The following is a 27676-nucleotide window of genomic DNA, read 5'->3' on the forward strand; positions in this document are numbered from 1 at the left end:
TCTCTCAGGCTCAGACGATCACCTGATTTCACCCAAGAAAATGTATAGTTTAATGTGAATGATTATCACAAGAGTATTTTCATGTTTGGTATCATTTAAAATGTCACAGTGCGACTGGTACAAATGTCCTATTTCCAGAATAAGTGAAACACAAGGTAATAAGGTTTTTGAAGGTTTATGGATAACTAGCATACGAGGAGGGGTTAGTCTCTCAAGCAAATGGTCGCGCACCCCCAAGAGGTGTTACAGATATAGATCTCTCAGCCTAACGTATTTCTTAAATGTTGGGTTTGCATCCTCTCTCTATTCCAGAGCATTTGATGTTTTGTATCGATTATCTTTGAATTGATTATGAAATTGGCATGATACATTTACCTGACATAATAAATTGTTACATTTGATCATTCTAACTGACTTTGATATTATTTTCATTGAAGAGTTAAATGGAATAGTCAAACTTTCACTCATGATTAATGATCCACAGATATCATTAAAACCTTTCATTTATGGAGTCAGATGAATTAACGAGAGAATACATAACTAAATGTATTGTAAATTTAACGAACCAATACTCTGCACGAGTGAGGACAGAACACGTGATAACCTTCCCTGTGTATTGGCGGACCGGCATATTGGACCAATTTCACGGGCTTTACAATGGTTAGCATCTTAATACAAATGTCAAGATGAAAACTGTGATTTAAAATTATCTAGTAATGTGCGCTTTCTGTGTTTATTTATCTGAATATAATTCAGTTGTTTATCTAACACACAGACACGGACAGGACAACATTATATCTTTCCACACCCCAATGACTACAGAGGTGATCGTTGATGGAGCAGGTCAAGATCACGGAGTTGCTTAGTGTCCACATCACAGATGACCCATCTTGATCTATCGACACCACCAACAGAACCTGGCCAAGAAAGTCCAAAAACCTCTGCACTTCCTCTCACAGTTGAGGAAGGCTCATCTCCCAAAAATCCATCCTCTTAACTTTCTATAGGGGAATCATAGGCTCTCTTCCTTCCACCCCCACCCTCCAATAACCTAAGGGCAGCTGATTGACTCTTGCACAAATACACTGGTAGTTTACACTACGATGCTGCTACATTGGTTTATTTTTAAATTTGCTATGAACATTTGACCCCACTTACACACAAATTGCACTGCCTTTTGCTACTTGTCATGTCATCCACTTACACAATAATACTATATTAATTAGGGATGAGTCACGATTTTCGAATATTCGATTAGCTGATTTTATTATAGAACAGGATGTGCGGGATGATTGTCTTTAAAAAAATCCCCATGTATTAGTTGTGGTTATAAGTTGCAATCCTAAATTCACATAAAAATGTTATACATTTAATAAATATATTCTTAATATTTGTTGTTTTTGTTTCTATGTTTGTGCTTATATATCTCAATATTAATAACAGTCTGGTTAATTTTGAGTCTTGAAATGTAAACTCTCAAGGGTTGGATTTCTAAATATATGTTGGTTATGTGTCTATTCAGAATGACTTCTGAGCAGCAACCTTTTTATTTTGGGTATGTTATGTATGCATCACTTGCCAAAATTGGGGCTGACTAGTAAGGGGTTAAACGTATATAAATGAAACTTTACGCTTTACTCACATGCTCTGGGGCCTCATTTATAAAACTGTGCGTAGGATCCTTACTAAAAGTGTACATGCGCCCGAAAGCCAAAAATGTCATCAGCGTAAGATTGTGCACACATGCGTCTCCTCCCCAAAATAACCATACAGGTGTTGGTCATAAAATTAGAATATCATCAAAAAGTTGATTTATTTCAAGAATTCAACTTATCGGTTGCAGGTGAAACTAATATATTATATAGACTCATTACATGCAAAGTGAGATATTTCAAGCCTTTATTTGTTATAATTTTGATGATTATGGCTTACAGCTTATGAAACCCACAAAATCAAAATCCCAGAAAATTATAATATTACATGAAATCACACAGTAATTACACAGTGATACCATGGTCATTGAACCAGGTTTTGGTTATTTTGGCAGTGTGGGCAGGTGCAAATCCTGCTGGAAAATGAAGTCAGCATCTCCATAAAGCTGGTCTGCTGAAGGAAGCATGAAGTGCTCTGGAAATGTCCTGGTGGACGGCTGCGTTGAGTGGACAGCACAGTGGACCAACACCAGCCGATGACACGGCTCCCCAAACCAACACAGACTGTGGAAACTTCACACTGGACTTCAAGCATCTTGGACTGTGTGTCTCTCCATTCTTCCTCCAGACTCTGGGACTTTGGTTTCCACATGAGATGCAAAATTTGCTCTCATCAGAAAAGAGGACTTTGGTCCACTGTGCTTTATTAAATCCAGAGTCAACGCAGCCGTCTACCAGGACATTTTCAGAGCACTTCATGCTTCCTTCATTTTCCAGCAGGATTTGCACCTGCCCACACTGCCAAAAGAACCAAAACCTGGTTCAATGACCATGGTATTACTGTGTAATTACTGTGTGATTTCATGTAATATTATAATTTTCTGGGATTTTGATTTTGTGGGTTTCATAAGCTGTAAGCCATAATCATCAAAATTATAACAAATAAAGGCTTGAAATATCTCACTTTGCATGTAATGAGTCTATATAATATATTAGTTTCACCTGCAACCGATAAGTTGAATTCTTGAAATAAATCAACTTTTTGATGATATTCTAATTTTATGACCAGCACCTGTATATGGAGTTTACAACGCCTAGTTTTACTATGCATATCCTCATCTGCATATCATTTGCATATGATTATTCATTCACGTGAAAACATGTTTAACGGTACCAGACATTAGGAAAATATGACATACGGATGTGCCGTTACATTTCATTAATAAAAATAATTTAGTAGCCTATCCTTGCCTTGTTTTTGAATGAATAAATCAAATAGTGTAAAATACATTTCAGAGAAAGTTTTTCTCAATCTTTTCCACTGGCCAAATAGTATTTTTAATTGATTTATATTTTTAATGGAAACAGATAGACCTTGTTGTGCATTATTTGCACAAAACCATCTTCTCAGACAATCTGCTATTATCATGATAAGCAATTAGTTAAAACATTAAAACACAGCATGCCAGTGGAAAAGTGTTCAAAAGCATTGCATCCACAACAAATATTTATATTTATTGAATATAAAAATGTTGTAACTTCTCAGTAATTATTTCATGTAGTTAAAGTGCTTAACACCATTAATGAGAATGGCATATTTAATCTAAATGTTTATATCAGAAGTAAAACATATAGTTTAAATCATTATTTTATTTATTTAAACTGTTATTGTGAACATGCACTGTATTTATGATTAGGACTCATAATAAAGATTTACATTTGAGGCTAAATGGATAAAACACCTAATTTTTACCTCAGTATTACTGAACTACATTACTAAAATTAAATTTTTAATGATTAAAGCAAAATTTTAATTTCAAGAACGCAGCTTCCTGGTCACTGACAAAGATTACTTTGCCTCCGCTGTAGAATCTGTGTTCATTATTTACATTGGTTGTCAAGGAAACGGGAGGTTTTCTAACCTTATGATTAGTACTCCTGCTTATTTGCCGGTTTAAAAAAGTAAGTGTTTGTAAGGACATTTTGCGTCAAATGTGCATACAACAAAGTTGGAAACATTGTCTGTAGTACTTATACGATTTTATTACATGACCTCAGCAAAAAAAAAACGTACACAGCTGTGAGGTAAGTATCAAATTCGTAATTTCGAGGTCGGGCCCACCGCCTAGACAGTGTGACTGCAGTGAAGTGTGCAGTAGGAACGACAGACTGGTTCAAGGTGAAGGTTGGACTGCATCAAGGATCGGCCCTGAGCCTGTTTCCCTGTTTGCAGTGGTGATGGACAGGTTGACGGACGAGGTCAGACAGGAGTCTCCCTGGACTATGATGTTTGCGGATGATATTGTGATTTGTGGTGAGAGTAGTGAGCAGGTTGAGAAGAGCCTGGAGAGGTGGAGGTACGTGCTGGAGAGGAGGGGAATGAAAGTCAGTAGGAGTAAGACAGAGTACATGTGCGTAAATGAGAGGGAGGGCAGTGGAGTGGTTCGGTTACAGGGAGAAGAGGTGAAGAAGGTGGAGGAGTTCAGGTACCTGGGGTCAACAGTGCAAAGTAATGGAGAGTGTGTTAGGGAAGTGAAGAAAAGAGTGCAGGCAGGGTGGAGTGGGTGGAGAAGAGTGACAGGAGTGATTTGTGATAGTAGAGTATCTGCAAGAATGAAAGGAAAAGTTTATAGGACTGTGGTGAGACCTGCGATGCTGTATGGATTAGAGACAGTGGCATTGAGTAAAAGGCAGGAGGCGGAGCTGGAGGTAGCAGAGCTGAAGATGTTAAGGTTTTCGTTGGGAGTGACGAGGATGGACAAGATTAGAAATGAGTTCATTAGAGGGACAGCGCATGTTGGACGTTTTGGTGACAAGGTGAGGGAGGCGAGATTGAGATGGTTTGGACATGTGCAGAGGAGGGACATGAATTATATTGGTAGGAGAATGCTGAGGATGGAGCCACCAGGAAGGAGGAAAAGAGGAAGACCAAGGAGGAGGTTCATGGATGTGGTGAGGGAAGACATGCAGGTAGTTGGGGTAAAAGAGGCAGATGTAGAGGACAGGGTGGTATGGAGACGGATGATCCGCTGTGGCGACCCCTAATGGGAGCAGCCGAAAGAAAAAGAAGAAGAAGAATGCGGTCTGTTATTTCTTAACAGACCGCTGCGAAGTATAACACACGTTGCCATGAAAAACAGAGCGTTGCTATGGACACTCCATAAAATTATTTTTTAAATATTTAAGCCATAGATGAGAACCAGTAACCACATATTAAATTATAGGCATATCTATCTATATTTATTTAGATCAATATCAGACTTTGATTACTTGTTTTGAACAACTGTCGTAAGTTTTGGTTTTTCTTGCAATGGCCAATATTACACTTATTTATACTGACACCTACCGGTCATGCAAAAATCATGAAATCATGATCACTCAGCATCATGCAAAAATAAAGGTTATTAAGGTTATTATACTCGGAAACCTTTATTTGAAAAACAGCTAATTACAGCTGGTCTGAAGCGATAGTCTACAGTTTAAAAAGTTTAAAATATTGTAATTCGTGCTACTTTCTGTCAAGACTTAAGCATTTGAATTTAAAAAAAAAAGCAGTTTTAAACAAAAAAGAAGTGTTGTAAATCTGTTTTGAATTAAGTTGTTTTTCGTATAAAGGTTTCCGAGTCAGTGATATAAGATTGTGTATGTATTTTTATTGTACTTGTAACTACAAGAGGGTAAAAAGCATCACTGCATGAAACAAGAATATCTTTCCCCAATATTTAGGCAAACGTTGCAATAGTTTTAGTTTTCAGTGCACTTTTGTTAAAAAAGATTACTGTATAAATGCATTGATATGTACCCTGTAATTTTTAAAAAGCCTATATAGTATTGGTACACCATTATTACAAAAAAGGCACGCAGTGTATGTTCTTGCTAAATTGCTCCCAAATGTATCATAGTAGAATAAGTACCCCTTAGTTCTATAATACTTACAGTATAAATGTTTTTTTATTCTCCTGGTTGTTACCCCTTTATTCCCCAAACTTTACATAATGTTCCCTTATACTTATGTAAGTACTTTATAAGTACACTATAATTACCGAAAGTTACACCGTAAAATCGCTTTAATTACGCAGTACTTCCCAGGCTGTAATCTAAAGCGTTACCAAAAAAATCTAAAATTTTGGACGAATTGGAAATTATATAGGCCTAGTTAAAGATTTAAGTGTTTAATTTGAGGATAAATCCTATGCTAGTTTATCCAAAGATTGCTCCATGGAAGATATTTTAGCCTGAGGTAGACTGGTCTGTATTACAGGAAAAATGGAAGGCACAGGAGGATACTAATTTGGAAAGAGTGTTCAGTAAGCGGGTAACGGAAAAATATAATGAATGTATATCCAGATTTATAGGCTACAGATGGTGCTAAGAATCCAGAGACAGAAGCAAAAGAATTGGGGGTGGTGATACCAGATAAAGGAATAGGAATCAATAGAAGAAATGCTGGAAATGCTGGCATGTTATTTGCATTACGATGGCTAGAAAAGAAGGGACATGACAAAGTTTTGGTATGCTCAGATTCATCAACAGTTTTAGCAAACCTACTGTCATTCTATTCAAAAAGTCATCAAAATATTCTGTTTGAAGTATTCCAGTCAGTAACAAGAATAGTAAATCAAGGCAGGTCAAATTTTTTTGGGGTTCCACGACATGTAGGGATAAGGGGGAATGAAATGGCAGATAGATTAGCAAAAAAGGGCGTTAACAAAAGGAAATATAGAAATGCAAGTAAGTATTTAGCAAAGCTGAGGTTAAAAGTGTGATACGGGAGAAAATAAATCAAAAGTGGCAAGAAAGGTGGGATAGAAAGGGGAAAAGAAACCGTCACAAAATAGTAAGAAGAAGAAGAATAACTCCTCCCATACTAACCAACTGCAGAACCTCTAAATTTAGTTTCGCATTTATTATTTAGTTTTACTTACCGTCACTTGTGCGTTTTCTGAGCTCCACTGCTTGTTGATTACAGCCAATAGACTCTAATATTTCGAGTGTTACAGGAACCGCGTCCTTCAGTGTGAAAGGTAAATTCACAGATTCGAACTATCCGGGTCAATAACTCGTGAGCTAAACGTTGTTACTACACAAATAACACCTCTTTTTAATCGTAGTAATGTAGACAAGCAGCTACAACCTAATTTTCCTCCAAATGAGCTCTCGCAGTGGACAAAATACATGGATCTCTATGCCCAGATGGCAGAGAGACAGATCCGAAGGGACCGTCTGCAAAGTGCAAACCCCGAAAAGCGTTACTACGAAAACAGTCAATAACTTCACTGTCACACACTATAGTGTCAAATTCAGTTTACACATCACTGCTGTCCAGATGGTTATACTACAACACTTATTTTGTATAAATATCTTTTTGCTTATTTTTTATGTTTATTATTTATGAAAAATATTCAATAACTGCACTGTAATTCACTGTATTGTTGGCAAATTCAGTTCACACATCACTGATGTCCTGATGGTTATACTACAACACTTATTTTGGGGAAAATATATATTTTAAGTTGTATTTACAATTGTAAATGTATGATTTTTATGAAAAATATTCAATAACTGCACTGTAATTCACTGTATTGTTGCCAAATTTAGTTCACACATCACTGATGTCCTGATGGTTATACTACAACACTTATTTTGGGGAAAATATATATTTTAAGTTGTATATACAATTGTAAATGTATGATTTTTTTTAATGATTTTTATGAAAAATATTCAATAACTTCACTGTAATTCAAAACTTCACTGTATACAATTAAACTTTTTTTTTTCAAAAATAAGTGTTGTAGTATAACCATCAGGACATCAGTGATATGAGAACTGAATTTGGCAACAATACAGTGAATTACAGTGAAGTTATTGAATATTTTTCATAAAAATCATAAAAATTATACATTTACAATTGTATATACAATTTAAAATATATATTTTACCAAAATAAGTGTTGTAGTATAACCTTCAGGACAGCAGTGATGTGTGAACTGAATTTGCCAACAATACAGTGAATTACAGTGAAGTTATTGAATATTTTCATAAAAATCATAGAAAAAATATACATTTACAACTGTATATTTTTTTTCCCAAAATAAGTGTTGTAGTATAACCATCAGGACATCAGTGATGTGTGAACTGAATCTGGCAACAATACAGTGAATTACAGTAAAGTTATTGAATATTTTTCATAAAAATCATAAAAAAATCTACATTTACAATTTTATATACACAATTTAAAATATATATTTTACCAAAATAAGTGTTGTAGTATAACCTTCAGGACAGCAGTGATGTGTGAACTAAATGTGGCAACAATACATTGAATTACAGTGAAGTTATTGAATATTTTCATAAAAATCATAGAAAAATTATACATTTACAATTGTATATACAACTTAAAATATTTTTTCCCCCAGAATAAGTGCTGTAGTATAACCTTCAGGACAGCAGTGATGTGTGAACTGAATTTGGCAACAATACAGTGAATTACAGTGAAGTTATTGAATATTTTTCATAAAAATCATAAAAAAATATACATTTACAATTGTATATACAATTTAAAATATATATTTTACCAAAATAAGTGTTGTAGTATAACCTTCAGGACAGCAGTGATGTGTGAACTAAATTTGGCAACAATACAGTGAAGTTATTGAATATTTTTCATAAAAATCATACATTTACAATTGTATATACAACTTAAAATATATATTTTTCCCAAAATAAGTGTTGTAGTATAACCTTCAGGACAGCAGTGATGTGTGAACTGAATTTGCCAACAATACAGTGAATTACAGTGCAGTTATTGAATATTTTTCATAAAAATCATAAAAATTATACATTTACAGTACAATTGTATATGCAATTTAAAATATATATTTTTCCCCAAATAAGTGTTGTAATATAACCATCAGGACAGCAGTGATGTGTGAACTGAATTTGCCAACAATACAGTGAATTACAGTGCAGTTATTGAATATTTTCCATAAATAATAAACATAAAAAATAAGCAAAAAGATATTTATACAAAATAAGTGTTGTAGTATAACCATCAGGACAGCAGTGATGTGTGAACTGAATTTGATGACACTATAGTGTGTGACAGTGAAGTTATTGACTGTTTTCGTAGTAACGCTTTTCGGGTTTTGCACTTTGCAGACGGTCCCTTCGGATCTGTTTCTCTGCCATCTGCGCATAGAGATCCATGTATTTTGTCCACTGCGAGGGAAAGCTCGTTTGGAGGAAAATTAGGTTGTAGCTGCTTGTCTACATTACTACGATTAAAAAGAGGTGTTATTTGTGTAGTAACAACGTTTAGCTCACGAGTTATTGACCCGGGAAGTTCGAATCTGTGAATTTACTGCCAACTTTACTCAACTCATCAATAGACGCTTTTCCACTGTTAGGCCAGTTGGTACCAGGGCTAACAACGAGCCGGACAGGGCCGATAGTCTTTGACCTTGAGCCACAAGGCCAAAATCAAGCTGCGCCACTCTAAAACCGCACCATTTCACCAGCGAGGGGAAAATTAAAACTAACTAGATATCAAAACGAACATGACGGAAGCAGACGTTTGGTCCTTACATAAAGACTTAAGAAAGACTTTAGCGTCAATATTTTATATACCATTGATTTAAAAATACAAAAGATGCTCATTTGATCTTTCCAAAATGGTGTAGAACATGATCATGTTTTACACAAACTTGTGTAGTTTCGCGCCAGAAATATCATTTGCAAATCTTGTGCTAACTTAAGAAAATAAGCATCCAAGTCTCTCTCTCTATAAATATATACACATGTATAACGTTTGAGCTGGCGTTTATGTCTCAAAATGACCAAAGTTTTAGCACTGCTGCAGTCCACTGGGTCCAGACTCCAGTTCATCTACTAGATAAGGTTCCTTCTCCTTCAGCAGTCTGTAGAATTCTGCTTTTACAGAAGCTCCTCCTGAGTCGAGAGCATCCAACAACCGTCTTGTTTTCTTATGTCGTGTGTCTGCAGCCTTAACTTCACTGTAAATTTCATCTGGAATCATGTCTTTGGTCCTCAGACCATCAGCAATCGCCATCACTGATGAAACTCTTTCAATGAGTTCATCCCTGTGTTTTTTCACAAATACAGATTCTGATTGAAACAAAAAACAAAAAAGGTTTGTGTGCGATAGATAGACCAATCAATTGAAATTACTGCTGTCAAATTGATTAATCGCATCTAACATAAATGTTTGTTTATATAATATGTGTGTGTATTTGTGTATGTATGTATAATATATATATACACACAAACACACACACACACATATACATACATATATATATATATATATATATATATATATATATATATATATATATATATATATATACATATATATATATATACATATACTGGTACTGTACACACACATATTATATAAACAAACTTTATGCAGTGGCGTGCACACTTTAATCGTGAAAGTGCCCATTCTGTCATATCACTGTGCCCTCAGAACATGATTTCTACCAAGGGGGACCCACGCATAGGAAATGCGCGACTTCACCCCAGCCTCCGCAGAGGTCTGTCATACCACACACACCACTTTTATGTTATATGCGATTAATGGATTTGACAGCACTAATTGAAATACATCTTTGAGTTCATACCTGTTAGCCTTTTGTGAGCAGGAGGGTCTGCATCTTTACCTGATGTTATTAAGAAATAAAGAAATTTGAACACTGAAAAATCTAAAACTTTAATATATATATAAGTTAAGTAAGTATTATGAATCAATAAATACTTAACAAATCATATTGAGTATAGTACAATGGTTTAGATAACATTATAACATGGGTTAAATCTATTGATCACCTAGTAAGTGTCCAACTTAATACTTTTATAAAGCATTGTTGATTACACTGAAACATATTGGAGTAGGATTTACTTGGAAAAAGCTAGGAAACAATCACTAGTAAATTTCCCAAATAATTACAAAGAATCAGCAAGTAACATTGAATTCAATATGAAACTCTTCAAGCAGAAATACTGAAATAGCATTTGCTTGTAAACCATATGCCAATAATCTGTTTTATTTAGAACATTAAAAAATCTTTTTTACAGTGTAGACTGAAAGATTCAATCTTTCCTATAATTTTAATTTTGTAACGAATGTATCAATGCGCTAAAAAGAGTTACAATACTAGCAACATCTATCACTCATGTCATTCGTTACCTGTGAGAAGGATTCGTCGAACCCACACTTCCTTTCCTTCAGTTTTATCAGAAAGACTCAGCTTGACCTCCTCAATGTTGACATTCACAAACGCTTCAAATGTGGGATGATAGTTTGGACCAAAATTACACTCAAACATCTCACTCTGAAAAAAGAACAGCAAAATGAAGGCGAGAGACTAAATTACTAAAATCACAGAAAAAAATAGTGTTAATCTATTACACAAATTACTCATTATGAAAAATATGCTAAAAACAACTAGAAATCAAGAACATTTCTCAAGGAAAACATCTACTCTTCAGTGACATTTTAGTGATATTAATTATCACTATAAATCTGAGAATATATTGCTGACATGTTTATGCAACCTAACATGAAGTTACCTCTGGCTGCACTGTAGATGCCTCTGGTTGACAACACAGACCGTATTCTGTTCCCGGAGTAAGAGAACACTTTGAACTGGTTTCAATGTGGTTTTTCTCTGCATGCTGGTCCTTGACCTTAAGGGAGTAAAAGGCTGTGAATTTTTAGATACAAAAGCCAGAGGTAACAGAAAAATGGTTCCTTCCAATATCTTTAGAAAAGTATCCTCACATAATGACTAAACAGTGTCCTCTCACTTAAGAGATTTACACCACAGTCATCTCAAGTATGTATTTTATGTATGTTCAAAAGTAATGAGTAATGTGTGCCTCTCATTAGGGGAATATGATACGGATCAGAGTGTAATAGATTTTATTAGTATTATGTAATCATTTGCTTTCATTTGAACAAGAAAAAAAATAATGATACCTCTGACAGTGGAACATTCAATGGGAGCAAATGGACATCCAGTATGTTTTCTCTATGTCTCACAGTTATTGGACGCAGAAAGAGAAGCACTTGGGCGCAGATAGGGGAAGGAGGAAAGATCATCCTTTTTAAGAGTCCAAAGATGGAGAGATCTCTGATGTCAATCATCACATGAGTTTCAGTTACTTTGAGAGGCTGCATTATTGCTGTATTACCACCAGTTAAATGTGCTACAGCCAAACCATCCTTGTTTTCCTCTGTAAAACACATAGGAATGATAGATTAGTATATTTTATTGTTATATTATCATATTGTTATACAGATTTTTTCCCAACAAAGCTGATTATTTAAACCCTCAAATTGTGAGAATTATAATTAGAAATAAACATACCAGAGGTTTCACAGTGTGGAAGGTGCAGTCTCGAGATTGAACCATGAAAACAGTCAATGTTGTACAAGGGTCCGGCTGGCTGCATCTGACCCAAACCATCTAACACACGAGGATCCCATGAGACAGTTTTATACCGCACCTCTCCTTCACCCTCCATCACAAACACAAGGCTGGTCAGACTGCAACGAAACTGACCAGCATGTGGACACACAGACCTGGAAGACATAATATTCATTTTATTTTTAAACTTTATAAAGTCAAAACAGTATACTTACATTCTAACAATGTCCAAAAATAAGATGAGTGTTCAATACCTGTATGTATTCTTGTGTTTGTCCTCATCATCTCCCTGAAGTAGTTCAGGTGTGAACACTTCTGCATCTTCTGAGGACTGAAATAAAGAAAAGTATAAAGAGTATATTTTATCCTGTAAAATGTCATGTTACAGTACGTAAAAGATTAAATGTAAACATTCTGAATAATGGGATTACAAAATAGTGTAATTAAATGAAATACCGTACCACTGTTTTTAGTAGAATGTTTCATAGCTTCAAAATTATCTCCAGATTCAAACCAATTAATTCACACATAAATATCACAAACAAAAAATAATAATTGTTATAACAAGAAAGACTCTTCTGCTTCTACTCACTGATTGTGCTGAAGATGACTCAACTTTTAATGAGGAGCAAGACCCAGAATATGAACTCTCTCCTTCTGTCAGACAAAACACAATTCAAACACTGTTCAAAAGGCTTCTCTGTTATTTGACCAATCGCACCCTTCAACGTCATCACCGATCACGTGCCAAGGAGGAAAGGCAGGTGCACCGAGCAGATGCAATGAACGCGAGCTGTTCCAAGATGACTCCACTTTATCGCACGTTTGTTGGCAGCATCTGAATATTACTGATGTAATACAGTGTGCGTGAATATAAAGTAAGTGTATTTTGTCAGTTTTGTTAGAATATGCCGATCGTTCATGCCGCGATTCAGATGTATCTAGCGCCATTGCGCCATAGGAATCTGTGTTATCTAAGTAATACTGCCGTCCTGTTATCCCTTTCTCAGTATCCATAATAGCTACTGCGAGTAATACACACAATTTACAGTAAAATATGACAATGTGTTAGATTATTGCGTGATTTATGAGTACATGTTATCATTGATTTAAATGTGTTCAGTCACCATAAATGCGCTAAGGGCGCCATCTTGCGGGCTTACACAGAATGGCTGTTCTATTTGTTTTCTTAAAGGAACACTCCACCGTTTTTTGAAATAGGTCTTATTCACCTTCTTTCCTACATTTAGATAGGTAGGCAAATGCATTTTTGTCTCAGTGCATGCATTGTTTTAGTTTGACAGGGTCGGCGCTAGCTTAGCTTAGCATAATGAATGGAATCCTTTGTTGCCAGCTAGCATGCCCTGAGTAAAAGTGACATAAAAAAAAAAAAAAACCCACCTAATTACTTCTTGTGGCCTGCATATTGAGAACAAGTACAAATAGTGATGCAGATTAACACTAGGCGATTTCCTATGCAGATATTGACTTGGGACTATATTAGGGGGGAGCACAGGCGAAGCACTGCTACTTGGGCGCAGAGATATCACGCCCATGTAGCAGTGCTTCGCCTGTGCTTCCCCATAATATAGTCCTTAATATATAAGTCAATATCTGCCTAGGAAATCGCCTAGTGTTAATCTGCATCACTATTTGTACTTGTTGTGAATACGCAGGCCACAAGAAGTAATTAGGTGGAGTTTTTTATTTTTTATATCACTTTTACTCAGGACATGCTAGCTGGCAACAAAGGATTCCATTCATTATGCTAAGCTAAGCTAGCGCCGACCCTGTCAAACTAAAACAATGCATGCATGCACTAAGACAAAAATGCATTTGCCTACCTATCTAAATGTAGGAAAGAAGGTGAATAAGCCCTATTTCAAAAAACGGTGGAGTGTTCCTTTAATACTTTTATTAAGGACTCAAAGTTATTGTTATTCATACCTGTAAAGATCATTGCCTTATAATCATATCACTTACAAATGTTAAAATAATTTTTTGTAAGTCACTCATTTAAGTTTATTTCTGTATTTTTGTTCCAGAACCACACCTGTTAAATTGAAATTATCATCAGTAAACACTTTTAAAGAGATTTGGAGTCTACAGAGTGATTTCACCACATTTGATGTCATTACACAGTTCTGACCGACTGTGTGCAGGGGTTTGAAACAACCCGAATTAGTGTAAACTTAAACCTCAATTATAAACACTTTAACACCATTAAGAACAAGTGAAACCGTCAAGCATTTGTCCAAAATAACGGGTTATTCAAAAACTTTTTGCACACAATACAGATATTTTTCCAGATACAGCCATTTATAAGTAGACTCATAAGTTAGCCTACATAAAACATTTATAAGCAAAGAAAATCAGATCAGATTTTATTAAATTACTGTTAGGAACATTACTATGTAACTTGAAACGTCTCGGTTACTAACGTAACCTCGGTTCTCTCTAGATGAGGGAACGAGTGTTGCGTAAGCTAGGTTATGCTACGGGAAAATCCCTTTTCTCGAGAATACTGAAGCCAAAAATTATTCTCAATTTTGTATTAGTTTAAAACGCATTTGCTGCACAGAGCAGACCTAGGCGAGGCAGCTCGCGCGCCTATTGGTCGCTCTGCGGCAACTGCTGCAACCTATCGAGAGGCTGCTTGTGACGTAAGCACCAATGAGGGCGCGGGCGCCCTCAATCGTCACGGCCCGCCAGAATGGGCGTGGCTTATGCCTATATAAGCCCAGTCCCGATAGGATGCTCTTTGGTTTTTCATCAACTGAAGCAAAACCAGAACGTAGCACAAGCACGGCAGGGTTACGCAACACTCGTTCCCTCATCTACAGAGAACCGAGGTTACGTTAGTAACCGAGACATTCTCTTACGAGAGTACCCTCGTGTTGCGTAAGCTAGCTTACACTACGGGAACCCAATGTAAAACGCCGTGCGTGCTGAGTATCGTCCACAACATTGTCCCAAGGGCATGTGCCCGGGGCACACATGATAAGTGGGTAATATGAAGGCCGACGAGGAGTGGGCCTAATGAATAACAGAAGGTAATATAGTCGCCTTATGAACTAATAGGTGCTTGACACAGTATAACAGGCAGGAGGGACCTCAGTCAGCCTGAGCTGCAGAATAAAAAGGGTGCTTAGCACAGTATAACAGTCAGGACAGACATTAGTCAGCCTGCACTGTAGCACTGTAGTCCACTCTGTATGAGAATATAAGCATAACACGCAGTCTGGTTAGATCTGATTTGAGCAGAACTGCTGACATTTCGTTTAGACTGATAACAGCCTAGCCTGTAGGGCAGGGACTTCTAGGTTATAAAACCTTACAAATGTAGATGGAGAGGCCCAGCCTGCCGCCATACAAATATCATGAAGTGATACCCCGCTGGACCAGGCCCATGAAGAGGCCATGCCTCTGGTGGAATGAGCTCTAACACCCAAAGGGCAACGAAGGCCCTTGGACGTATAAGCCAACGCTATAGCATCGACTATCCACCTGGATAGGCTCTGTTTCGAGGCAGCTAGCCCTTTGCCGCGGCCACCGAAGGAAACAAAGAGTTGTTCTGACTCTCTGAAAGCAGCAGAACGATCAACGTAAATTCTCAGCGCCCTGACCGGGCAAAGGAGATTCACGTCATTCGCTGTCAGACCCAGGGAGAGCTGACAGGGAAATAACTTGCGCTCTGAAAGGGGTAGAGAGCACCTTGGGGACATAACCATGTCTCGGTTTGAGGATGAATTTGTAGTCATTAGGCCCAAACTCGAGGCACGTGGCGCTCACAGAGAGCGCGTGCAAGTCACCCACCCGCTTGACCGAGGCGAGAGCCATCAGGAAAACTGTTTTAAGCGAGAGATACCGCAGATCCACAGACTGTAGTGGTTCGAAGGGGTTACCTTTCATGGCCTCCAGAACCGTGGAAAGGTCCCATACAGGAACCAAAAGGGGTCGAGGAGGGTTCAGCCTCCTTGCCCTTTTTAGGAAGCGGATGATAAGGTCATTCCTACCCAGTGACTGACCATGCGTTGTTTTTCTAAACCCAGCTATGGCCGAGACGTACACTTTGAGTGTGGAGGGGGACCTGTCCTCGTCCAGAAGCTCTTGTAGGAAGGAGAGAATCTCCGTCACCCCACAGCATTGTGGATCCAAGTTTCGAGCCGAGCACCAGCCGGAGAACACTGACCATTTGGAAGCATAGAGCCATCTAGTAGAGGGCGCTCTAGCCTGCGTGATCGTGTTTAACACTCCCGCTGGGAGGTCAACGGGTATCCGTTGATAGCCCATACATGCAGGGCTCAAAGCTCGGGGCGTGGATGCCAGATCGCGCCCTTAGCCTGAGAGAGGAGATCCTTCCTCACCGGAATCGGCCATGGGGCCGTGCCAACTAGCTGCATCAGCTCCGGGAACCAAACTTGGTTCCTCCAAAGCGGCGCTATGAGGAGCACAGAGCATGTATCCCTGATTCGTTTGATTACCTGTGGTAACAATGCAATTGGGGGAAACGCATAGAGCGGGCAGCTGGGCCATTTGTGGGCCAGCGCGCGTCCCTGCTCTTTGTAAAAAAATTTGGGCAATGAGCGTTGCCCATCGACGCAAAGAGGTCGACTTTCGCTCTGCCGAAGGTGTCCCAAAGCTCGGGGCGTGGATGCCAGATCGCGCCCTTGGCCTGAGAGAGGAGATCCTTCCTCACCGGAATCGGCCATGGGGCCATGCTAACTAGCTGCATCAGCTCCGGGAACCAAACTTGGTTCCTCCAAAGCAGCGCTATGAGGAGCACAGAGCATGTATCCCTGATTCGTTTGATTGCCTGTGGTAACAATGCATTTGGGGGAAACGCATAGAGCGGGCGGCTGGGCCATTTGTGGGCCAGCGCGCGTCCCTGTTCTTTGTAAAAAAATTTGGGCAATGAGCGTTGCCCATCGACGCGAAGAGGTCGACTTTCGCTCTGCCGAAGGTGTCCCATAGCAATTGGACTACCTGAGGGTGAAGGGACCATTCCCCCGGGGGAACATTGTCCCTGGACAGCATGTCTGGACCCACATTCCGACAGCCTGGCACATGCACCGATCTCAGCGAGAGCAGGTTGTGCTGAGACCACACGAGGAGGCGTTCCGCCATCCTGTGAAGGTTTCGTGATCTTTCAACCCTGGCGGTTTATGTAGAACACCACCGACATGTTGTCCGTGCAGACTAAGACGCGGCCCTTTAAGAGGGGAAGAAAGTACACCAAAGCGTTCTCGGCCGCTTTCATCTCTAGACAGTTTATGTGTAAGCACTTCTCTTGGCCTGACCACCGGCCAAAAGTCGGCCTGCCCTCGTAGAGGGCGCCCCAACCTGAGTTGGAGGCATCTGTCGAGACTACTTTCAGTTTCGAGATTGCTCCCAGATCCACGCCTGACTGATAGCAGTCGGTTGCCGTCCAGGGCTCCAGAGCTTTAACACAGTTCTGGGTTACCCTGAGGCGTGCATGACCGGAGGCCCATGCTCGACGTGGGACGCGCGTCTTCAGCCAGTGCTGAAGTGGGCGCATGTGAAGCAAGCCCAGCCGGAGCACTGCTGAGGCTGAGGCCATAAGACCTAGCATCCTCTGAAAACTTTTGAGAGGAGTGACATTACCAACCTTGAATGACGCTGCCAGGCTTTGTATTCGCAGAGCGCGCTGTGACGTAAGCCACGCTGTCATTGACACAGAGTCTAAATCTGTTCCCAGAAAAGAGATTTTCTGGCTGGGAGACAGCAAGCTCTTGGTCCAATTGAATTTAAGACCCAAGCCTTCCAGATGGCTGAGTAGTAAGGCCTTGTGCGTTATCAGTTCCGCCTCTGACTGCGCTAGAATTAGCCAGTCGTCCAAATAGTTCAGTACTCGTATACCCCGTATTCTCAGGGGAGCGAGCGCCGCATCCATGCACCTCGTAAATGTACGGGGTGCTAAAGACAGGCCGAACGGAAGGACGGTGTACTGATAGGCCTGGCCCTCGAAGGCGAATCTCAAGAAAGGCCTGTGACGGGGTGCTATTTGTATCTGAAAATAAGCATCTTTCAGATCCACTGAAATAAACCAGTCCCTCAGGCGAATTTGTGCGAGGATTTGTCTGGTCGTGAGCATTCTGAACGGCCTCTTCATCAGGGCTCCGTTCAAACACCTGAGTCCGCCATCCTTTTTGGGTACTAGGAAGTACCGGCTGTAGAAGCCCGACTCGCTCTGTGTCAGAGGGACAGTTTCTATGGCTCCTTTTTTCAGCAGTTTCGCTATCTCGGCACGAAGTAGGTGGGCTACTTCGCCTTTCACCGTGGTTTCGACCCTGGCTCGAAAGCGCGGGGGTCTGCGAGCGAACTGCAGCGAATAGCCTCGCTTTACAATGTTCAACACCCATTCTGACACGCCCGGGATCATTTCTCATGCTTCTGCACGTGTGGCCAGGGGTAGAATGGTATCTGGGCTCTGGTCGCTGTGTGTCAGGGACCCAGAGACGTGATCGGGTTGATACATTGACGCTGTGCTTACAGCGCTTAAATGGAGCAGCGCGCTGAGAATAGCGGCCGGCTGATTCACACATAACACTCTTGTCCCGGGGACCGGGAAGTGTTTTATTGAAGGAAGCCCTATATGTGTATGTGACACAGGGCGTGCAGTGTTTACTAGTAAGCGTGAGCGCTGAGAAGCGGGCACACTTCTTACACTTAAAACACAATTGGTGTTTGTTGACGGGAGCCCTAAGTGAGTGAATGTCACTGAACGGGCCGTGCTTATGTGTAGGGCTGAGCACTGGGAAGTGGGCACAATTCCTAAATTTATAACACTTTCGGCGTGAGCCGGACCAACAGACATAATGCTCTTTTTGAGATTTATCTGGGTCGCCGTGAAAACGGCGTTTGAGTACAGGCGAGCGGGTTGTGTAACGGGCTCGTTGGCTGTGAAATACACTCCTCCAGTCACCTCTGTTGTGGGAACTGCGAGAGCTAGGCGTGCTGTTTTCAATGGCGGTCCGGCCGCAGTGGGACTTGACCATCGTCGTCTTCTGACGGTGGTCAGGAAGACTTGGGAGGCTCGGGATTCAGCACAATCTTAGGCCTGGGTCCCCGGGGGGGAGGCGGCCTGCAGCAGCTCGAGGAGCATGAGCGCTGGTGCGAGTCCCTGGGCTGACGGCGCTGTAAAGCTGGCGGCGGAGGTGGCAGTGGCGCTGTGTTCCGGCCTGGCGGCTGCTTTTTGTCGTCTGCGACGTCTTCTGCACCTCTGTGTAGCGCTCAGCAAACCCTTTGACAGACGGGTCGAAGAGACCCGAAGGATACACAGGCGCGTCGAGGAAGGTGGCTCTGTCAGAGTCTTTCATGTCAGAAAGCGTGAGCCACAAATGTGAGCCACAAGTGTCAGCCGCCCTTGGAAAGCGCGTGTTCGGCGTGGTTTCTGCCCAGGCAGGAAGCGCACAGGATGTGGCGGTCCCCGACACTGAGCTGGGCTCTACACGAGCCGCACTTGGAGGAACGAGCATTTGCAACAACGCCTCGGCTCTTTTAGCGGATAACACGTGTGTGTCACGGCGGCGAACACACGGAAGCAAGGAAAGGATATAGGCGCTGGATGGCGCAGTGGGAGTGGCGGCTGAAGGCGGCGAGAAGACGACCGGCTTCCTCAGTCACTTGTTCTGCAATGCAGATGCTCGTTCCACTGCAGTGCCTCTTCGACGGCGCAGGCTTCTTCTCCGGAGATCCAGCGATGTGAATACTTCGCTGAAGAGGTGAAAAATCAAAGAGCATCCTATCGGGACTGGGCATAAGCCACGCCTATTCTGGCGGGCCGTGACGATTGAGGGCGCCCGCGCCCTCATTGGTGCTTACGTCACGAGCAGCCTCTCGATAGGTTGCAGCAGTTGCCGCAGAGCGACCAATAGGCGCGTGAGCTGCCTCGCCTAGGTCTGCTCTGTGCAGCAAATGCGTTTTAAACTAATGCAAAATTAAGGATAATTTTTGGCTTCAGTATTCTCGAGAAAAGGGATTTTCCCGTAGCGTAAGCTAGCTTACGCAACACGAGAGTACTCTCGTAAGAGAACTACATATTACATTGAGATTATATTCTGTTTTCTGACTCCTAAAATTAACATATCCCAAAGCACCAAGTAAGAGTGAAAGTGGGATTTGTTAAATAAAACAAATTAATTAAATCAAGGTAAATAAACCTGAGTTACCTGCCACTTGGCCAATAACTTTATAAGTAACTATAATATTAATTGCTTAAAACAGAACTGTAATAACGGTAAGACTCAAATAAAATCAACATCATTTGTGGGTTTTCTAATGATGTATACAACAGTGAACGCTTTACTATCAGATGTTTTGACTATTGTCAGTTCTCTAGATTATTTGGTTTATTCTCAGGAATATGAGTTATAATGGCAGGAGTCTTGATTATATATAAAAAAAAAAACTATTTGCTTACTTCTGCTTATTTCTGCTCTCACTCTTTTCTTCATGTTCAGCTTCTCCACTGTGAATCTCTTCCCATCTGGCTTGATCAACACTGAATTTCCCCAGCTAAGGAGAATAACATTAAACACTCTTGATGACTGCAAAATTATCATTTTCTGTATGTCTACAGAACACAACCTTCACAATGAACTGAAAGAAATGGCTTAAACAAGTCTAATATTTAACTCTTACACATTCAGGGTCCAGTCAATCTTCTTCAATGATTCCTTCAGGGACTTCTCTAACATGTATCCATCTCTGGAATTTATCCTGAAAAAGATTAAAAAAATTAACTTCATTAATTCTACAACTATAAACACTTCTGGTTTATTGTGTTCAATGCCTGCTGGGGAAAACCTAGTTATTATGATAATTAGTATGAGAAATCAAATGGAAAACAAACTGTTAAGATATTTTTGTAATTTTCACAATAGTAATAAGAAAACGACATAAAACCTTTGTGAATGCTCAGATACTGCAGTTACCTGAGTTCAGTCAGGCTGGGACAGGCCTGTATGAGGGACAGGATTTCAGCGGCAAATGTGTCACTCAGACGTGAACCATTCAGACAGACTTTCTTCAAATCAGACAGTGATTTCAGGAACACCAACAGACTAGATTCCTCTCCCACAAAAACGCTAAACAACACAAAATCCAGATGAAGTAGTAAATGTGACATGCTGGTTCTCAGGCTCAAAGCTTAGATATACATGCTTTTATTTTTTATGAATAAAAATAAAAAAGAAATTAATCTAATAAACACCTAATAAATCTACTGATCATGATGTAAGATCCTTAACAGGATAGTTTACTCAAAAATGGAAATTCTCTCATCATTTACTCATACCAAACCCATCAGACTTTCATTTACCTCTGAAACACAAATTTGTTGAATGAAAGTCTTATAGCTTTGCAACAACACGAGGGTGAGTAAATAATTTCTGGGTGTACTAATTATTTAAATATATTTTTGATAGTAAATGGCAGCAATTCTTAATGGGGTATATCTGAAAAGAAAGAATGAAGCTTCCACTTACAAATGTCGATAACTCTTAAACTGTACAACAGAGTTGATGGTGGAAACCACTGAGCTTGGACAGGTTAGAGTCAGTGATGTGATCACTGAACTGCTAAAAGACAACCTGAAGCATTCACAGATATAAACATCAGTATAGGTTTATAATAATCATCAGGTGGTAGGATGAGACTGCAATTTTGTATGTGAAAAGTGATAAGAGTTTCATACGTGATGTCTTCATCTCTGACTGACACAGTGATCTCTGGGAAAAATCTTTCATGGGTTTCAGGCTTCTTTATACTGGCAATATTTAATGAGTGTATTTCATTATTAGATATGACATAAACTTGATTAAATATACTGAACAACTGAATATGGCAATGAGTACAATTTTATTCTAAAATGAATTATACATTACTTGAGTTTATGCAGAATTTTCCCTTTACCAGCAGCTGAGATCAAACCAACAACATCGTCCGAAATGTGATCCATCATCAACCTTTGAAAGTAAAAAAAGACAGTATATCAGATTTGATCTTTATTACACAAACAGGTAATTCTGGGCTTGTGTGTGTTTGCAGTGATTCAGACTAAAGTATGGGAGCATTTTTACACAGTATGTATGAGCATCAAGTATGGGAGCAAGTATGGGAGCATCAAAACAATATCTCACAATAATGGCTGTAATACTGAATATCAGATTACCCAGGAGGCTGAATCACAGCTCTGCTCATATTCAGTACTACAGCATTCTTGCTTGTGTGATATTGCATACGTATTGAAACAGATACAATTTACATTTAGAGCTCCAAGAGAAGTGAATGTTTTGAAATTGCTGTAAATAAAATGTAAATGCTGTAAAATGTCATGTGTTGATGACGTGTCAGAAAGGGCTCAAAGTTTCGCTCACCACAGCTCTTTACAGCGGTACAGTTCAGGCTGAAGCATCTTCAGATCTTCAGATGTTAAAAGGAGTTTCAGGTTTCTGATGTGTTCACAGCACTGTAAACAGTACTTCAACACCCAACAGTCTGTCCTTTTCAGTGGAATATTTGACAGATCTATCAAAATTAAACCTTCCAAAACTTTCCCAACAAAGCTTTTCTCGTGGAGCTCATAGAGACAATGGAGAATGAACAGCATGTGTTCATTTTGATATCTCTGTGAGCACTGATTGAGCCATTCTTTAATCTGGGATTCTGTGTTGATAGAGACGGCCATGTTGTGCTTTTCAAAGAATGAGTGGATCCATTCTTTCTTACAGAAACCACAGAGGAACAGAATCACAGGCTGCAGCCACTCTGAATGTCTAACTTCTACATCTGTCATTGAAAAGTCTCTATTAGACCAACAGGACAGAGCCCATCCTCTCTCTACAGTGTGAAGCAGCTCTCTCACTTTCCTCTGGGACCCTTCTTCATCAAGAAGGACATAGTACAGAGCGGTGAAGAACTCCTGAAAGCTGAGATGCATAAATTTGAACATCGTCTCCTGGTGGATTCTTCTCTTAATGAGGAACTTGCACAGGAATGGATTGCCATCAGGGTCTGAAACCGTTTCATTCACACTTTTCTCATCAAGCAAGATCTGATGTTCCAGCATCCCTCTCTCTGCCAGCTGACCCAGGCTCCTCAGCAGAGTCGGGACGGACTGACTCAAACCCTGGCAGTGATGCTCCAGTAGAGTGGACACAAAGTCAGCGTAGATGGAGGTGGTGGTTTCCAGTCCACTTGTTACATTTGCACCAACTCTGAACATGTCACTGATGATCCAGCAGATAACAGGTTTGGAAAAGGCATTGAGGAGAGTTTCATTTGCTCTCACATAGTCAAACTCTTTCTTGAAGAACTTCTGGAAGTATCCGTCCACCTGACTTGCAGAAAAGCCCATGATCTCAGAGAAACGCTGTGGTCCTTTCAGCATCTTGTTCACAGTGTTCTTAGTTCTGGTGGTGACCAGCAGTGTGGACTCAGGGATGAGGTACCTTCTCATTAGGCCACAAATAATGACCTCAGGTGGGGCTTTCTGAAGCGGATCAGTATTTGCTGACATGTCATAAATGTCCTGTGTGAGTCTCAGCTCATCAAATCCATCAATGATGAAAAGCACCTTCTCTGATGACTGCTGTAACATCTGTGAGATCTGATCAGATGTTAAACTGCAGCTGTAGCTCAAGAACTCAATTAAGTTCATCTCCTCAGAAATACACATCAGCTCTTCACACCTCAGATAGAAAACTAGACCAAAACATCCAGAGTATAACCTTTCAGATGCCCAGTCCAACATGATCTTCTGTGCTTTGAAGGATTTGCCACTGCCAGAGTCGCCTTGGAGAATGACACTCACTGGATAATGGAACTGGAAACTACCATCCATAACACACAAAAAACCCAAAAGCTTGTCCACACTGATGATCTTAAAGATGTCATTTTCATTTTTCTGAATGATCACTGGTTCAGTATAGAGGGTAGGAAATGACTCTTTTTCACCAAATAGGAAGCTCCACTCATTCTCATACTTCTGTATGAGTGACAGCTTATATTGATGTACAATCTCCTGAGATCCTGAAGGAAAACCTGTTGATTAACAAACAAAATGTAAGAGCAAATACAGTAACACTCAAACCACTTACTATTGCATTCTAACTACTGTTTTTCAAAAATATTGTAAAATCATTAAAATACAATTATTAACAAAAAAAGAAAAACTATAAAATTGTGTGTTTTAGTGAGAGTCTCTAATTTCTAAAGAATGCTGTCAGTAATGTAGATCACCAAGCTCTATATGCTATATGGATACAGTGTCACTGTATAAACTGACAACTCATGATCCAAATTATACCACTAACTGAAGACATACTGGAGCATATTTCCTCATATTCTCAGAATATTTTGTTGGATGAATATCTGAACATGCAATATTTCAAAAGAAGGAACAGAGCCTCTGCTTTTAAACAAACAAACAAAAACAAAAAACATTTTATTCTAGCTTGAATGTGGGTATGTTTTATTAAAAAAAAAGAAGAAAAAAACATTTTAAAATGTGTTACTCAAACCTACACATTATATTGAGCTTATATTCTGTTTTCTGGCTCCTAAAATGATCATACCCCCAAAGCACCAAATAAGAGCAATAATAACCGACTGCAGAACCGCAGAACCATACGTCATAGCAGTGTGAGGACGACAGCGCCAGCCTAACAGTCTGATGCCAGAAGTGGGCGGGGTAGCAGTCTGATGCCGGAAGTGGGCGGTGTTCATGTTAGACAGTAAAACAAGGACAGTAAAAGGTTTAACTACGGCGGAGCGCACGGCAGAACAAAGAAAAGAGAAAGAGGTAAAAAGAAGTTATATCTTTGATGGATGCAACATACTTAACGTTATACGGTTATACAAAACGGCTCTGTACTGAACTGTTTTTTTTTAACGAAGTATTTAGAAACAAAGTATTTTGTAAGTTAATATTTAACAATATCACAGTATCACTTTGTTGGGTTACATATTCATGGTTTGTGATTTATTTAGTTGTTGGCGTTGTATTTTACAGCATTTGTTAAATTTTCTGACCATGATAATTGCATTAATTGTATTTTATTTCACCTATAGATGCACATAACGATTCAGAGAGGGTCAGCGCTACCACATTTGGACCAATGCACAACATGTTGCAGAAATTTTCACTGCCCATTTTGTGAATCCAGTATTTTTAAACCAACAAGACGGGACACATTCAAGAATCATATTAATTGATTTATTGACTTGTTTGTTCATAAAAGATTGTGACTGTTAATTGTGTTATATGTTCAATATATTTGTTTTATTTGTAATAAATGATTATGGCAGTGCAGTATTGTCTTAATTATTCTTTTTTGCTTAAGAAGTGGTTAGGTATATCGCTGGTTTGAGGTGATAAATATTCTACAAAACTGTCGTCTTTCTGGCTCCTTCAGACACAGAAACCGCTGATTAAAGAGATTCATATATGCTGTGTGTGCATACTCTTTAGTGAAAGTTTATCTAGCCCTGTACAGCCTCCTTTTTTAACATGAAATCATTAATTACTCAGTCGGCACATACAGTTGCATGGAAGGGCATATTCAGGTTACCATATTTCAGCAATAACACATCAGAAAATGTTGTAATGCAGGATTTCGTTCAAGAATGAACTGATCTATACCTCTACGTGCTTGTTTTTTTGAGAACTTGTGAAACAATAAAGAAAGGACACCCCCAGTTTGCTTTGTAGGCACATCAAGTTGCATGTTCTGGGTACCATATTTCAACAATAACACATCAGAAAATGGATTAATGTGTGTGTGTATTATATATATATATATATATATATATATATATATATATATATATAGGCCTATATAAATTATATATATATATATATATATATATATATACATATACATACATATATCTTTAATCTGTTAGACTGGAGTAATGGATAACTTCTAATAAAGAACAAAACTGACATGACATTAAATCTCATTAAATTTCTCCATACTTTTAAAAAGACATTGAGTAAGAAATGGAACTTAAATACAAAATAAGACGTACTCTGGTTGAATTTACCACGTAGCTTACACCAGAAGCAGACAAGATCATTTTTACAGGAGTATTTTGTATTTTTATTTAATTAGAAAACAGCCAGTGTGTGATTTATTTTTGTTTCAGAGGAAAAAAACTAATTTTTGTGTTTTCAGTCCATCATATTATTGTGTATGGTTTATGTTGGTTGACTATGTAAAATTATTTTCAATTAAATAAAATGTTCAAACTCTCAAGCTTTGTTTTCATTGTATTATTTATTTTTTGTTTTAACAGGGTTTCCGCGGGGTCTTAAAAAGTAAAAAATTCTGAACTTTAAATTTAAGGCCTTAAAAAGTCTTAAAAACGGCCAGATTTTCATCCTAGGCCTTAAATTTCATTTAGTCAGATCTAAAAAAGAGTTTACCCTCGTTCATTTCCAGAAACGCTGACTGCAGAAAGTTATTACAAAGTAGCAAAAAAGTATCGAGTTGTAGCCTACAAAGCGGAGCCCTAGAGCAGGGGTCTCCAACACGTCGCTCGCGTGCTCCAGTAGCTCGTGGCTTGATATGAGCTAGCTCTCCAGAGACAGTTCACATATCGCGTCTTTTGCGCGCTCAAGTTTGTTCAAATGTAGGCGCACGGCAAGCACGCTCATAATTGAAGCGACGCGCTAATTTTTTTACAAGGCGCAACGAGATGAAAAAAATCTAAACTTTTCAGAATGCCGCAAACGCACCGCCGGTCATGTGACAGAAACCAACCAATCACCCCTTTCCATAACAACATTGAAAGCTCAGTCAACATGAAGGATGGGGGTGCACCCAAACACTACTAATAAATATAAGCTATTGTGTAAATGTCAGTAATTTATCATTTTTGACTCATTCTTTTTATAAAAAAATATTTAAAGGCTGAAATATGAGGTTTATCTTTGTATAAAACCTTTTTTGTCAAAACTTTATTTGAACTTGTACATGTTAGTAGATAACATGTTGCAAGACACTCTTAAAATCTGGCCATCATTTTTAATGGTATTTTAATGTTTACGTAAACAAAAAGTGCATATTGATGCTAATCAGTTTGTTATTTGCTGTTTTTCGACATAAAACTTGTGGAATTGACTTCATTCTGTAGTATTAGTACTTTTTGAACAGGATTCTGTGATAACCGTGATAATTTTGGTCACTTTAATCATCTCATCATTTCCTCTCTAGTTATGATCAACTATGATCAACTATGATCAACTAAAATCAACAATAATTGTGTTTTTACAGTAATATGCAAAAGTACAATTTTCTATCAAAAAAATATCTACCTCTCTCACACACACACACACACACACCAGATAATCATAGATTGATAGAAAGATAGATAGATGGATAGATAGATAGATACTCTAATGATCCCGAGGTAACTATCTATCTAACTTGGAAAATGCGTCGTGTAGGTCTTAAATTTCAATCTTTATGGTCTTAAAATGTCTTAAAAAGGTCTTAAATTTGACTTACTGAAACCTGCAGAAACCCTGTTTAAGCTTTGTTCAAT

The 27676-nt window shown here is 39.1% G+C and overlaps 1 protein-coding gene across 2 annotated transcripts in view; it reads right to left on the reverse strand.

Moving 5' to 3' along the window:
* The window catches only part of LOC311086011 (NACHT, LRR and PYD domains-containing protein 1 homolog), a 114184-nt gene that overhangs the window by 70336 nt on the left and 16172 nt on the right, over positions 1–27676 (reverse strand). The window contains exons 11-25 of one of the 2 annotated variants that reach the window (XM_084118636.1): positions 22504–24169; positions 22012–22092; positions 21822–21893; positions 21613–21717; positions 21061–21213; positions 20768–20845; positions 20547–20641; positions 12696–12760; positions 12358–12434; positions 12044–12258; positions 11653–11909; positions 11244–11360; positions 10861–11005; positions 10295–10333; positions 7906–9776 (exon numbers count right to left, since the gene is read on the reverse strand). In XM_084118636.1, the coding sequence (XP_083974762.1) occupies positions 9496–9776; positions 10295–10333; positions 10861–11005; positions 11244–11360; positions 11653–11909; positions 12044–12258; positions 12358–12434; positions 12696–12760; positions 20547–20641; positions 20768–20845; positions 21061–21213; positions 21613–21717; positions 21822–21893; positions 22012–22092; positions 22504–24169 (3446 nt within the window). In that variant the 3' untranslated portion in view covers positions 7906–9495. Of the gene's footprint in view, positions 1–7905; positions 9777–10294; positions 10334–10860; positions 11006–11243; positions 11361–11652; positions 11910–12043; positions 12259–12357; positions 12435–12695; positions 12761–20546; positions 20642–20767; positions 20846–21060; positions 21214–21612; positions 21718–21821; positions 21894–22011; positions 22093–22503; positions 24170–27676 lie in introns of those variants that run through there. The other variant, XM_084118637.1, reaches the window with a different exon arrangement.

The sequence above is a fragment of the Abramis brama genome (genome assembly GCF_963993115.1).
Source record: "Abramis brama genome assembly, chromosome: 7".
Lineage (NCBI taxonomy): Eukaryota > Metazoa > Chordata > Actinopteri > Cypriniformes > Leuciscidae > Abramis > Abramis brama.